The sequence below is a fragment of the Molossus molossus genome, unplaced genomic scaffold, assembly GCF_014108415.1.
Source record: "Molossus molossus isolate mMolMol1 unplaced genomic scaffold, mMolMol1.p scaffold_m16_p_16, whole genome shotgun sequence".
In the NCBI taxonomy this organism is placed as follows: Eukaryota; Metazoa; Chordata; class Mammalia; order Chiroptera; family Molossidae; genus Molossus; species Molossus molossus.
Genome location: NW_023425351.1, coordinates 11,675,979 through 11,691,114, shown reverse-complemented (window position 1 = coordinate 11,691,114; position 15,136 = coordinate 11,675,979). Strand labels below are relative to the sequence as shown.

At 40.3% G+C, this 15,136-nt stretch overlaps 1 protein-coding gene across 1 annotated transcript in view; it reads right to left on the bottom strand.

The window, feature by feature from the left end:
• Positions 1 to 7,205: 7,205 nt before the first annotated feature.
• Positions 7,206 to 15,136, bottom strand: part of RGS20 (regulator of G protein signaling 20) — a 155,586-nt gene continuing 147,655 nt past the window's right edge. Inside the window, 1 exon segment of the mRNA XM_036264117.1 lies at positions 7,206 to 7,522. Coding sequence (XP_036120010.1) covers positions 7,334 to 7,522 — 189 coding nt within the window. The 3' untranslated portion in view covers positions 7,206 to 7,333.

The window sequence follows — 15,136 nt, the reverse complement described above, 5'->3', positions numbered from 1 at the left end:
ACCTTAGAACACTGCCTGCCAGTGAATGATTTTCATCATAGAGCATTCTGTGGGTATATAACATTCTCTTTTAAAATATTCTCTGTGGGGCCCGGCTGGTGTGGCTCAGTGGTTGAGTGTCGACCTGTGCACCAAGAGGTTACTGGTTTGATTCCCAGTCAGGACACATGCCCAGGTTGTGCCAAATCCCCAGTAGGTTGTGTGCAGGAGGCAGCTGATCAATGTTTCTCTCTCTTTGATGTTTCTGTCTATCTCTCCATCTCCCTTCCTTTCTTTAAAAATCAATAAAAACCTTTTCAAAAATGAAATATTCACTGTGGGTAGTTTTGTAGGAGAGGGTCTTAGAAGTTTAACTGCTCAGCTAGTGGATATACACATTCAGAATGATAGCTATTACCAGATTGCTTTCCAAAAAGTAATACTACTTTGTTTACCCACCAGTCAGCAGGGTAAGAATGCCCATTTCCTGACACCTTTGCTAATATTGGATATTATCAATCCTTTTGATTTTTGCAAATCTAGGGGGAAATAGTAACCACTGTCATGTCATTGTTTTAATTTGTGTTCATATATTTATCTTTCTGTCTATATTATGCTTATCTTAATTTTTAACCAGTTCTTTTTTTTTCTCTAGGGTTATTTGTCTTATTAATTTGTAGGTACTCCTAATGAATTCTGCATAGTAATCTTTAGTCTTTTATAGTCTGATATTCTATTTTTAATTATTTTTATGTTGTCTTTTTGTACAGAATTAAAATTTTTATTTTATTTTTTAAGTTATTTTAGACTGATTATTGTTAAGAAACAGAAGACACAGAAGAAGCACTGAAAACTGAGTAGAAGTTATCCTTTTTAATTTATTACTTATTTATTTTGGTGGTATGTGCCCCTAGCGGGAACCGAACCTAGGACTCTCTGGTCCACAGGCCGACGCTCAACCGCTGAGCCAAACTGGTCAGGGCCAGAATTAAAATTTTTAAACAATATAATCTAATCTATCAGTATTTTAAAGATTTTATGTTTTATTTAGGAAGATCTTTTAATCTGAGGTTATAAAAATATTGCCTAAATTTTCTTCCAATATTCTTATAATATTCTTTTTAAAAAAGGCTTTTATATCTTTAACCATTTGGCATTTATATTTATTTATATATACATTTTTCCAAATGGAGAGCTATCCATCCTAGCAAAATCAGCTTGTCAAATTTTATTTTTAAATTTTACCAAAAAAATTTGGAATTGCATTGAATTTGTAGGATACTTTGGGAGTGACCTTAGGATTTATTCATATACATAGATGGCACTACAGGTTTATCCACTGAACTGGTCCATAGTAACATTGAGTTCTGTAGTCACGTGGGCTATGATATCTTTCTAAGATGTGACACATTGTAAAACAAATTTGAAATGGAATTTTTATTTTATAGCTATAGGAAGTGCAGTTTTCATATGAAAACTCAGTTTAGTTCTACATTTATTGAATACTACTCTAAGCTAGATATAGTCATGTGGCACATAACAGCATTTCAGTCAACAAGGGATCATAATTACGATGGTTGGCCCCATGCGATTGTAGTGGGATTGAAGACTTCTTCCTGCATAGTCATGTTGTGGCCACCTTGGCACAGTGCATCGCTCACAGGCTTGTGGCTGCGCTGGCCTGAACCTGCCGTGCTGCCAGGGGTGCAAAGGCATAGCACACAGTTATGTCCGGTACCTAGAACGTGCCAGTGATAATAAGCAAATGTTATTGGTTTATGTATTCAGTATACTATACTTTTTATTTTGTATTAATTTTAGAGAGATAAACATTGATTTGTTGTTCTACTTACTTATGCATTCGTTGCTTGATTCTTGCATGTGCCCTGATCAGGGATCAAACCTGCAACCTTGGCATATTGGAACGATGCTCTAACCAACTGAGCTACCCAGTCAGGGCCTTACTGTCATTTTAGTGGGGTTTTTTTTTGTACTTATTAAAAACAACTGCCGTGAAACAGTATTCCACGTTACACCAGCAGAGCCTCGTGCATCTTGTGTTTACCGCATCTTGATTGCATCCTGTGCTTGACTCAGTCATGTGTTGTTCTAGAAATTCAGTGTAGTCTAAGTGCACAGTGTTTACAGTCTGCAGTAGTGCACAGCACTGTCCAGGCCTTCACATCCACTCCCCACTCACTTCCTGACTCATCCAGAGCACCTTCCAGTCCTGCAAGTTTCATTCACAGTACGTGCTCTAGGCAAGCAGGGCACCATTTTTTAATTTTTTGTGTTTGTTTGTTTGTTTAAATAGAGTGGGAGGAAGAGAGAGAAACATCGACGTGAAAGGAACACATCGAGTGGTTGCCACCTGCACAGCCCAACCAGGGCTGGAAACACATTGCAACCGAGATACATGCCCCTAGCGGGAACCGAACCCGGGTCTCTCTGGACTGCAGGCCGACGCTCTAACCACTGAGCCAAACCGGCCAGGGCCATTTTTTAATCTTTTATATCATATTTTTACTGTAACTTTTCTGTGTTTAGGTACACCGATACTTACCATTGTATTATAATTGTCTACAGTATTCAGCACAGTAACATGCTGTGCAGGTTTATAGCCCAGGAGCAATAGGCTAGACAACACAGCCTGGATGTACAGTCGGCTATACTCTCTGGGTCTGTGTAAGTGCACTCTGGTGATCACACAATGAAGAAATTGCCTAATGACGCATTTCTCAGAATATATTCCCATTGTTAAGTGACAAATGACTGTAATGTATATAAACTAATCAATAAGGTATATTTTCAATGCCCCTGGATCTTACAGTCTAATGGAAAAGGCATATATATAAACATATATATAATTTGTAATAACTCATTCCTGGAACGCTAAAGAATGGCATCCAACACGACGGAAATGACTTAGGAAATCAGGTGAGACTTCTTGGAGTAGGTAGTATGTGAGGTAAATTTTATTTATTTATTTTTTCTTTATTGATTTTTTTTTTTTTTTTAGAGAGGGAGAGAGAGAGAGAGTGAAGCATCGATGAGTGAGAACATTGATTGGCTGCCTCCTGCATGCCCCCACTGGGGATTTGGCCCGTAACTTGGGCATGTGCCCTGACCAGGAATCGAACCAGCGACCTCTTGGTGGATGGGTCGATGTTCAACCACTGAGCCACACCAGCCAGGCTATGTAAGGTAAATTTTAAAGGAGTGACAGAAGCTAGCTGAGGGAAGGGTGGGAGTTTAGAGCAGGGGTAAGGGATAGAGAAAGTGTGACCCAAGTTCTCATGAGCATTTACGAGTATGAAGTTGTATATGTACCTTTTTTATAAGTATTTGTTCTGGAGTACTCCAGGCAATTGGGAACTACTAAAGATTTTAAGGAGTGGAGGGATGTGACACGTGGATTTGTATGTGAGAATGATCACCTTTTGGCATTTTGAAAAATGGATTTGAATGGCTGAGATAGGTGCAGGAAGACCAGTGAGGAGGCTCTTTGGCAATGATGCTGGCAGGTGAGAGAGAATGGGGGTCAGAGAGGGAAGTAGAAGAGACACATAAGAGATATGTAGGGTATAAAGTAAGCAGGGCTTGGTGATTGTTTGGGAGGAAAAAGAGCAGGAAGAGTCAAATTTAACACCCAGATAAGAGGTTAGGTGCCTGGCTGGGTGATGGGGGCTATAGGCAGGGGCTGAGCTAGGATGGGGGTGAGACAGTTGAGTGATAAATCAAAATCAAGACATTGCCCTGGCCAGTTTGGCTTAGCGGTTGGAGCATCGGCCTGCGGTACAGAGAGACCCGGGTTCGGTTCCCGCTAAGGGCACGTACCTCGGTTGCAGTTTGTCCCCGGCCCTGGTTGGTCGTGTGGGTGGCAGTCACTTGATGTGTCCCTTCACATCGATGTTTCTCTCTCTCTCTCTCTCTCTCTCTCTCTCTCTCTCTTTCCCTCCCTCTCTCTCTCTCTTCCTCTCTCTCCCTCCCGCTCTATCTGAACAAAAAATGGAAAAAAAAAATCAAGACATGAATGTCACACATTCTTGGGATATACAAGGGGAGATGTCCAACCAGCAGCTGATTCTGGAGTTCAGGAGAAAGGCTAGACCTGATCCTATTTGGTAGCCATGAGTATATTGGTAGTTATTTAAACAACAAAAAGGGGATTTGACACCAAGGGAGAACATGTAGATTAGCCAGAAAAGTAAGACAAAGCCCCAGCCTCAGGGGCCATGACATTCAGTGGTAACGTAATAATCGCAGTAACTTCCATGTAGTAAATGCTTACTATATTTTACATGGATTACTTCTAATCCTCACAGCAATGCTAAGGATATGATACCATTATGGTCCCCATTGTTACAGGAGAGGAAACAGAGCCAGAAAGCTCCATACCCACCAGCACACAGTGAGTGGAGGAGTTAGGAGGTCTGGCTTCACAGCCCAGACCTTTAGCTGCTGTGCCTAACCGCCTGCAGATAAACGCGAGAGAATATGGGGAACGAGAGCACCTCAGAACAGGAAGTGGTGTTCCCAGTAAGGCACTGTCAGTGATGTCAGCAGCCTGGGCAGTCCACTGAGAAAACCAGGAAAACAGTGTTCGACTTGGCAGAGCGACCTCCCTGGAGCGGTACAGTGCACTGCAGTAGTTCGGGGAGTGAATGAGGAGATGAGGGTGGAGACAGCGGGAGTGGACTGCTGTGAAAGTATGGTGAGAAAGAAGAGTCAGCAGTCATGCACGTCGGGTTTGTTTTTAATTGGGGAATCCAAGGATGCTTATGGTATGGGAAAGGTCGAGGTGAAGTTGATGTTGAGTGGGGGGAGAAAGCTCTAGGTAAAAGCATGTGCTTTCCCACTGTGTGCCACTGTCTCCTTGAAGCACTCCCATTCATTTCTGCCGTACCTCCACATGTCCTGGCTTTCTTTTCTTCTGCTTTGAGAAGGTAAATCCTCCTAAATTTCCTTTGGGAATTCTTGTTTCTCCATCCATCCTTGCAAGGATTCACGCTCAGCTCTCTCTGTACTATAACTGTCCAGGCAATCTCATTTGTCTGTATTGAAAAATCCCGAATCAATACCCCAGCCGAAAATCTTAACCATGCAACTCTCTCAATCTAATTTAATCTCCCAACATTTTTTTTATTTTTTATTCCTTACCCGAGGACATTTTTCCATTGATTTTTTTTGTAGACAGAGTAGGAGGGAGGGGGGGGGGAGAGAGAGAGAGAGAGAGAAACATTGATGTGAGAGAGACACATTAATTGGCTGCCTCCCACACAATCCTGACTGGAGCTGGGGATCAAACCTGGAGCCCAAGTACGAGCCCTTGACTGGGAATCGAACCCATGGCTCTTTGGTCCATGAGCTGACGCTCTAACCACTGAGCCAAACTTGCCAGGGATTCCCAACATCTTTCATATGGTTTTCAGTTGCCTCATTCATACCCAGTGTTTAATTTGAGATTGATTTGGGATTGCTTCAATTATGAATACTTTCCCTACACCTCCGCCCCAACACACCCACACTCGTTTTGTCCTAGTGGTTTTGGCTTTGATGTCATCTCTGCTAAAACCTTTCCGCAGCTCTTCGAGACTCCCATAGCTCAGCTGTTCCCTGTCAGAGCACTCACTCCAGTTCACTGTAGCTGCCATGGCCACATTCGTCATCCTTCCCTGAGCGCAAACCCTGGAGGGCAGGGTTCATACCGTAATCACAATGGTGTCCTCTTCCTTTAATGAGAAAAGGAGACTCCTGGATATAGAGTCAAAAGCACATGTAAGGGGTTGATGCCTTGAAAAGGAGAAAAGTACACATTATTCTCTGAACAGGACTGAAAGAGGCAGGAATAGATGCTGATCTATACATAGTTATAGGTTACACGGGCAGTTGAAGAGGGTTAGGGACACAATTGTCATATTAGAGTAGAAGGTAAGATAGTGTACTAAAACTAAAGATGAGGGGCTTAGGTTTGGGATTTGAACAGTCATTCAGAAATCACTAGGCTGAAGAGCCAGGGGAGGGAGATGACCAAGAAGAGAGCATCCCATTTAGGGCTGAAGTACACTGTGGGCTCTTGCTAATTAATTTCTAACCCACTCTCAAACCACTCCAGATTGGGGTGTCTTTAACAGACACCTCATTTTAGATGTCTTTATCATTCACTGCAGTGATGTGCTTCTTCAGGATGTTTAGGTCTAAAAACCGGTGTTTTTACCAGTAAGTTACTTCATTGGCCTGTCATAAAAATAGTGGAATATAAAAACAAAATCCTCATGTGGGAACTAAAAGATATGTTGCATGTATCCCTACTTACTTAATTTTATGTTTCCCAAATCTATACATGTGAAAAAAGTATAACGCTTGTGCTTTATTTTCTTAGAGTGAAAATGCCCATACTTATTTCAATAACAAAATGGAAATATGCTTATTTGAAAGTTTGGTTATGAGCATGGCCAAGTTGTGAACTTAAAAATTCATTTCGTACGTTGGCAGATTCTGATAAAATAATGGTAAATTTTCAACATAAGAATTTTCTAAGCACTACTTTTACCAAACATTTTTTTTTTTTTTAGATGTATGCACTCAGAGCACAGTGCTTTACATCAACCATGGGGAGATGAGATACACATGCACATTTGGTTATCACATACATATATCTACGAATAAGTGGGACCCCATTTTTTTTTATAAGAGGTGGTCACATCTTTGTGAAATGGGAATTTGGGTCTGTAATGGCACTAGTAGGTAAAATATCCAAAACTGAGCTGATAGAATGAAAGAGTAGTTGAGAAACACCTGCATGTCTTTTCTTTGGGAAGAGTCATCAGGTACTAAACTCAGGTGGAACAAAAGTAGTCCTGAGTGTTCCAGTGGATGGACAAGATCCAGGCAGTTGGAGTTGTCTAGTGTATCCTTTCCCATTCAGAACATGCTCCTGTTACTGTAAATGCACTACCTTTATAAGACAGCCACACACATTTTTTCAAAGGTTATCACTAAAGATGGCTGCAATTTATATTGTGAATATATAGCCTTCTCTGGAAAGAAGCATCTGTTATTAAAACAGCCAATTATTGCCCAGCCAGTACAGCTCAGTGGATTGAGCTTTGACCCATGGACAGAGAGGTCCTGGTTCAATTCCCGGTCAGGGCATATGCCCGGGTTGCAGATTCGATCCCCAGTAGGGAATCTTTCCCTTCCTCTCTCTCTAAAAAATTAATAAAAACATATTTAAAAAAAAAAATAGCCCAGTATTACTCCAGCAGAAGACACTGACTGCTACCTCTAAATTCCTTGTACTAGACGTAGTCCATGAGTTATTTTATTAATAATAAATATAGTTTATAACATCCTATGCTTCAGCTGATTTCTCAGATAAGGACTGGAGCAAATCTTTATAGACAGCAGAATTCATGAATCGGGGATATGAGTCTCTGTGCATTAAGGTGTAAATCTGAAGTTGTGCGTCATCGAATATGTGTTGGGATGGCTCCACCATGTTCCTGTTGATGACTTCTCTTACTCGGGAGTCTAAGCTGACCTGTCAATAGAAACAAATTTAAGAGTTGTATTAGACATGTTTCTCTTTGAAAATCCATTTCAAACTCCCAGAGTTTGTTCTGGTTTTCAATAATCCCAAACCAACCAAGGTCATCCAAAAATCTAACCTGCCGAAAGAGAAACTGAATGCATAATGAACAGGGGTTCTCAAACTTCAGTGGCATAGAAGCTTCTAGAAAACTCCTTGAGCAGATTCCGGATACCACTGGAAGAGTATGTCTGGGGTAGGGCTTGATAACATATCTCTCAGATTCCAGGTCACACTGGTGGGGATCACACTGCTTTAGAAAACCACAACACTGTTTTGCTTATTTAAAATGAATGTTCTATAGGACATTCTCAAAAATAGACCACATATTAGGGCACAAACTAAGTCTTTACAACTTGAAGAAGATTGAAATCATATCAAACATCTCAGATCACAATGGCATGAAACTAGAAATCAATTGCAACGAGAACATGCAAAGACACTTGAAAACATGGAGGCTAAATAGTATGTTATTGAACAATAAATGGGTTACCATGCAGATAGAGGAAGAAATTAAAAACTTCCTGGAAACCAATGAAAATGAAGACACAACAACACAAAATCTATGGGATGCAGTGAAAGCAGTTCTGAGAAGGAAGTTCATAGCACTACAGGCCTACCTCAAGAAGCAAGAAAAATTTCTAATAGACTATCTAACCTCACAACTTAAAGAACTAGAAAGCAAACAAAAAGAAAACCCCAGAGCAAGCAGAAGGAAGGAAATAATAAAGATCAGAGCAGAAATAAATGACATGGAGTCAAAAAAAGAAAAGAAAAAACAATTCAAAGGATCAATGAAACAAAGAGCTGGTTCTTTGAAAAGATAAACAAGATTGATGGACCCTTAGCTAGACTCACCAAGAAACAAAGAGAGAGAACCCAAATACACAAAATCAGAAATGAAAGAGGAGAAGTAACAACCGACACCACAGAAATACAAAAGATCGTTAACAGCTACTATGAACAATTACACAGCAACAAATTTGACAATCTAAGCAAAATGGACCAATTCCTAAAAACACATAGTCTCCAAAAACTGGACCGGGAAGAGACAGAAAACTTGAACAGACCAATAACAACAAAAGAAATTGAAGACGTAATCAAGACTCTCCCAGCAAACAGAAGCCCTGGCCCAGACGACTTCACAAGACAATTTTACCGAACATTCAAAGAAGAACTAATACCCATTCGTCTCAAACTACTTCAAAAAATTCAAGAAGAAGGAAGACTTCCAAACTTGTTTTATGAGGCCAGAATAATTCCAATTCCAAAACCAGAAAAAGACACTACAAAGAAAGAAAACGACAGGTCAATATCCCTGGTGAACACAGACGCCAAAATTCTGAACAAAATACTAGCAAATCGAATCCAGCAATACATCAAGAAAATTATTCACCATGACTAAGTGGGATTCATCCCAGGGATGCAGGGCTGGTACAATATTCACAAATCAATAAATGTGATACACCACATAAACAAAATGAAAGATAAAAATCATACGATCATATCAATAGATGTTGAAAAAGCATTCGACAAAATCCATTTCTGATGAAAATGCTCAGCAATCTGGGAAGAGAAGGATCATATCTCAACATAATAAAGGCCACATATAAAAGACCTACAGCCAACATCATACTCAATGCGTAAAAATTAAAAGCATTTCCCTTAAGAACAAGAACAAAAAAAGGATGCCCACTTTCGCCACTCTTATTTAACAGTACTGGAAGTTTTAGCCACAGCAATCAGACAGGAAGAAAAAATGAAAGGGATCCAAATTGGAAAGGAGGAAGTGAAACTGTCATTATTCGCAGATTACATGATACTATACATAGAAAACCCCAAACACTCCATCAAAAATTTACAAGACTTAATAAATGAATTTGGAAAAGTAGCAGGATACAAAATTAATGTCAAGAAATCAAGGGCATTCTTATACACCAATGATGAACTCACAGAAAGAGAAACTAAAAAAAAACAATCCAATTTACCATCGCAGCAAAAAATTAAGATACCTAGGAATAAAGTTAACCAAAGAAATAAAGGACCTATTTGCAGAAAACGACAAGACATTGAAAAAAGAAATAGAGGAAGATATAAAAAAGTGGAACCACATATCTTGTTCATAAGTTGGAAGTATTAACATTATTAAAATGTCCATACTACCCAAAGCAATCTATATATTCAACACAATCCCCGTCAAAATAACAAAGACATACTTTTACAGAACTAGAACAAATACTTCAAAAGTTCATATGGAACCAAAAAAAGACCCCGAATAGCCACAGCAATCTTGAAAAAGAAGAACAAAGTTGGAGGGATCACATGACCAGATTTAAGGTTATACTACAAAGCCACTATAATCAAAACAGCCTGGTACTGGCACATGAACAGGCAGATGGATCAATGGAACAGAATAGAGAACCCGGGAATGGACCCAAGACAAAATGCTCAATTAATATTTGACAAAGGTGGCAAGAGCATACAGTGGAGTAAAGACAGCCTCTTTAATAAGTGGTGTTGGGAAAATTAGACAGCTACATGCAAAAAAAAAAAAAAAAAAAAAAAAATGAAACTAGACCATCAACTTACACCATACACAAGAATAAACTCAAAATGGGTATAAGACTTAAATGTGACTCATGAATCCATTAAAATCCTAGAAGAAAATGTAGGCAACAAAATTTCAGACATATGGAGCAGAATTTTCACTGAATCATCACTCAAGGCCACAGAAACAAAGGAGAACACATGGGATTACATCAAACTTAAAAGCTTCTGCACAGCAAAAGATACAACCACCAAAATGGAAAGGGAACCCACTCTATGGGAGAGCATAATTGCCAATGATACATCAGATGAGGGGTTAATTTCCGATATATATAGAGTGCTCATATAGCTCAACAAAAGGAAGACAAAGAACCCAATTAAAAAATAGGCAGAGGAACTAAATAGACACCTCTCCAAATAGGACATACAAATGGCTAAGAGACATATGAAGAAATGCTCAACATCACTAATCGTCAGAGAGATGAAATTAAAACAACAATGAGGTATCACCTCACACCTGTCAGAATGGCCACCATCAACAAAGCATCAAACAAGTGTTGACGAGGGTGTGGAGAAAAGGGGACTCTAGTACACTGCTGGTGGGAATGCAGACTGGTGCAGCCACTATGGAAAACACTATGGTGTTACCTAAAAAAATTAAAACTTGAACTGCCCGTTGATCCAGTGATCCCACTTCTAGGAATATACCCTAAGAAGCCTAAAACACCAATCAGAAAGAATATATGTACCCCCATGTTTATAGCAGCACTATTTACAATAGCTAAGATTTGGAAACAGCCCAAATGTCCATCAGTAGACAAATGGATAAAAAAAGCAGTGGTACATATACACAGTAGAGTACTATGCAGCTGTAAGAAAGAAAGATCTCTTATCCTTTGAGACAACATGGAGGGACCTAGAGAGTATTATCCTAAGCAAAACAAGCCAAGCAGAGAAAGACAAATGTTACATGATGTCACTTATTTGTGGAATATAATGAACATAACAGTGTGAGGAATGGGGTAGTCCCAGGGCCGTGGAAGTGGGGTACAGACTGACAATCCCCACAAGAGGGGGAGGGAAGATAAACCACAGAACTTATATGCATGTATGCATGAACAATGGTCATGGACAACAAAGCTGGGGACAGGGTCAAGAGGGAGGGTTATCAGTGGGGTAAAAGGAGAAACATCTGTAACAAAAATAAATTAATTAATCAAATAGAATACTAAAATAATAATAATAATAATAAAATAAAATGAATGTACTATGTCCACTAAAGAAAAAAGGTAGCATGTATAGCCTTACCACTTGCTAATTTCCTAATGGCATTAGGGCTAAAACCTGGAGGTCCCAGGCTGTAGCCACCAGAGCACAACTGCAGATTTCTGGGAACTGGTATCAGGCTGGTTGGTGAAGTGGAGGCCCACTCAGTAGCACCACAAAGGGTTAAAATAGGCAGAGGAACTAAATAGACACCTCTTCTATTATTATTTTAGTCATGGGGACTGTGTTTAAATCTCAGCACTGTCATGCTAGTTGTGAGGCCTTGTTGAAGTAAACTGTACCCTAATGAACTCCATAAACTGGGGATGATGGTGATGCTAGTTGGTGAGGATATAAGGAGAATTTATTTGAAATGCTTGGAATTCAGTCAGTCCACAGGGGATGTTGGCTCTTCTTGTGCCGATGCTGGCTCATCCTAGACAAGGCTGATGAGCTTCTGGGCTCAGACTTTCCCACAGGGCACCAGACAAACAAGAGTACAGGCCAAAGCAGCAATTATGAGCTCAAAGCCCTTCTCTTCTATGTGAAGAACCTTAGCAGATCATCTCTGCACCAGAGGGCCCTGGTGGTTCTAGTGCTATACAATGCACATTTGTTTAATATAAAACTAAAAATATGATTTGCTAAATCATTAAATATTGACTTCAGTGACCTATCTTTTCAGACGTATATATTCACCCTCCTCCTGGAAAGCCTCTTTTGCCTAGCCACAGGTAACTCACACCAGATTCAAAACAGATTCCGGCATCTCCAGATCTTGTTCTTGTGGAGCCTATGAAGGAATGAAACTATTTGTTCCCACCCAATCCTGAGTCCTGCTCACCCTTCATTTTCTTTCTGGCTCTACATTCAGTAGCAAAGTCTGGTGACCCTACCCCTTTAACAATTGAATCTGCCCACCTCCCCCTCCTCTCTGCCATGCCCCTTGTGGAGGTTCACCTGTCATTTACTGCTGGATTTTTTGTCCAGCCTCCTAACTGGCCTCCTACGATCACTCTAGTGCCTCTCCAAACCACTCCATGGTTTGGGCAGAGGGATCTTTCCAACATGCAAAGACGTTTCTGGCTTGCTGTGCTCTCAGAATCAAGTCCAAAGCTTACAAATTCCAAGGTGAAACTTATGAGCCCTTTTATAATCTGCTTTCACTAATTTCCCAGTTCACGCTTTCTCACAAGAATTTAACGAACTTGGAATTCATTTGGAATTTAAAGGAAGAAGGAGCTAGGACTAGTCTGTCTTTGTTGCTTCTGTTTAGAACACATGCACCCTTCCCCTCTTCTGCCTCGCTGAGTGTGCTTCTTACATCTCGGTTTAGATGTTGCTCCCCATCCGGGGAAGCCTTCCCAACCACCTGAACTTATCCGGACGGCAGCACACACCACTAGGCCATCTTCTCCTAGATGCTGCTTGAGTATAAGGGCCCAGTTCTTAGGAGCACAGCTCCCTCCAAGGGGGCACTCGGTACATATTGTCGGCTGAAAGGAGGAAATCTCCTGCTCTTGTCAGAGCATTAGACTGAATTCCTGCAGAAAACATGAAAGACTATTCTAGTTCACACACAGTTAATGCACAAATGGAACTGTTTTGTTCTTTGCAACCTCCGTATGATATCCCAGCGAGTGCTTGGTGGGAACAGTGTCTGGTCAGGACGTGAATGACAGAGGGTTACTGAGAGCGGCTGTCTGGGGTGTGCCCACTCTGCCAGGGGTCCCGATCCTCCCACATGGATGAGCAGTGGTGATGTCCTTTCATACATATGAGGAGACCAAGGTACAGAGGTTCAGAAATACATCCAAAGTTATGTTGCTATTAAATGAGAGAACCTAGGGTTCAAACCCAAGTAAATCTGACCCCAAAGTCTATGCTTTAAAATTATTTAAGCATTTACATTTCAAGTAATAGTTACATTTCAAGTAACCTTATATTTGGGAGGACAGGGTCATCATTTTTGCTTCATAGGGTTGCTAAGGAATTTGTACAATGTTAAGTTTTATTTGTATAATGCTTTTAAATCTTGCTTTAAAATAAAAAGGGAAATCATGACAAAGTGAAAATATGCAGAAGCCATAAATTAAAGGACAAAAAATCTCATTTTTTTATTAACCCAAAATGGAAAAACTTTTTAAACACCATATTCATACATCTGCCAACTGAGTGTCTCCAGCTTCACAGGGAAACAAACAAGTAGGCAGAATGGAGCATGATGGCCTTTTCCCCAAGCACACCCCCATCCTGTCTGCCCAGGTCCAGCGAACCTCCCCACCATATGCTCTGCCCAAACCATAGATAGAGGGGTCATTCAAGACTCCGGAATTCCCCTCAAATCAAACCCTTCCTCTCTAGTTTCTCTTCAGCTGGCCCAGTCAGACTCTCATCACATCCGTTTGGACTACTCAGTTGGTCCTCTGTCCCCTCTTCTGGTCTTCTAATATATTCTGCAGCCATATTGGTTTTGCAAAACTCCAAACTTGATGATATTACCAGTCTAAAACCCAAGGGTTTCCCACACAGAAAGCATGGCTCCCAATTCCTCGATGCTCTCAGATCACCCACTTTTCTTACTCTCCATCAGCTGTTGGCAAACAGCCCTAAACGTTTGGGAAACAAGCTACACTTCAGCCACACCAAACTATGGACAATTTCACTGTGATATGACTGAATACATTTATCCTTGCCCATCCAGTCCTATCCTCTGGGATGTCTTCATCTGTTGTGTGTCTCATAATTTCCTTTTCATTATCCGTGGTCCGTCTAAGGCCTCTCCCAGTGCCCTGTCCTACCTACCCCACTGGGGCTCACTGCCCCAGCCCCTTAGGGCCCTGAAGAGTTGGCTGGGGCTCCATGTCACTCTGCGCCCTAGTGAGTGAGTTTCCTGACAGGAGAGGCCCTGTTTTATTAACTTTATATTCTTAGCACATAGTAAGAAATAATGATTTTATAACTAGAACTACAAGGCACTGAGTTTTGAGATCAACCTAATCTCTTAGATTTTGGAATCGAAAGAACAAAAACTCAGGGATGAAAACCAGCTTGATTTCTCTCATAACTTCTCTGACATTAAAAAAGGACACCCTGGGGAAAACCTGTGAAGCATCGGTATCATGGCAGTGATGCTATCACATAAAATAAAGATACCTATAAACAGATTCTGCGCAGAATAAAAGAATGATTTCATTTAAAGGAATGCTTGTAGGGTATACTACTTTTAAACAGTATTACTAGAAAAATGCATAGACTTCCCCTGTGGAGAATCTGACGAAAGTTACGGATACTTTTTTCCAGAATAATGCACATAATCTTTCACAGATTTCAGAGTGTACTTGGAGCCCATTTGTGGGCCCATGGTCAAAGGAATTTGAATACAGTTGACTCTTGAACAACACGAGGGTTAGGGGCCTTGACCCCATATAGTCAAGAATCCACGTATAACTGTTGACTCCCCAAAACTTGATTAATAGCTTCCTGTTAACTGGAAGCTTTGCTGATAACATAAATAGTTGATTAAAATATATTTTATATGTTGTGCATTATATATTATATTCTTATAATAATGTAAGCCTGGGAAAATAAAATGTTATTAAATAACAAGGAAAATAAAATATATTTCATACTCTAATGTATTTATTGCGGGAAATATGCACAGTTAAAACAAGGGTTGTTCAAAGGTAACTGTACTATGAATAGTAGGTGAGTCATTCTGCATTTTGAAGAAACTCTGTGTCAGGTGACCAA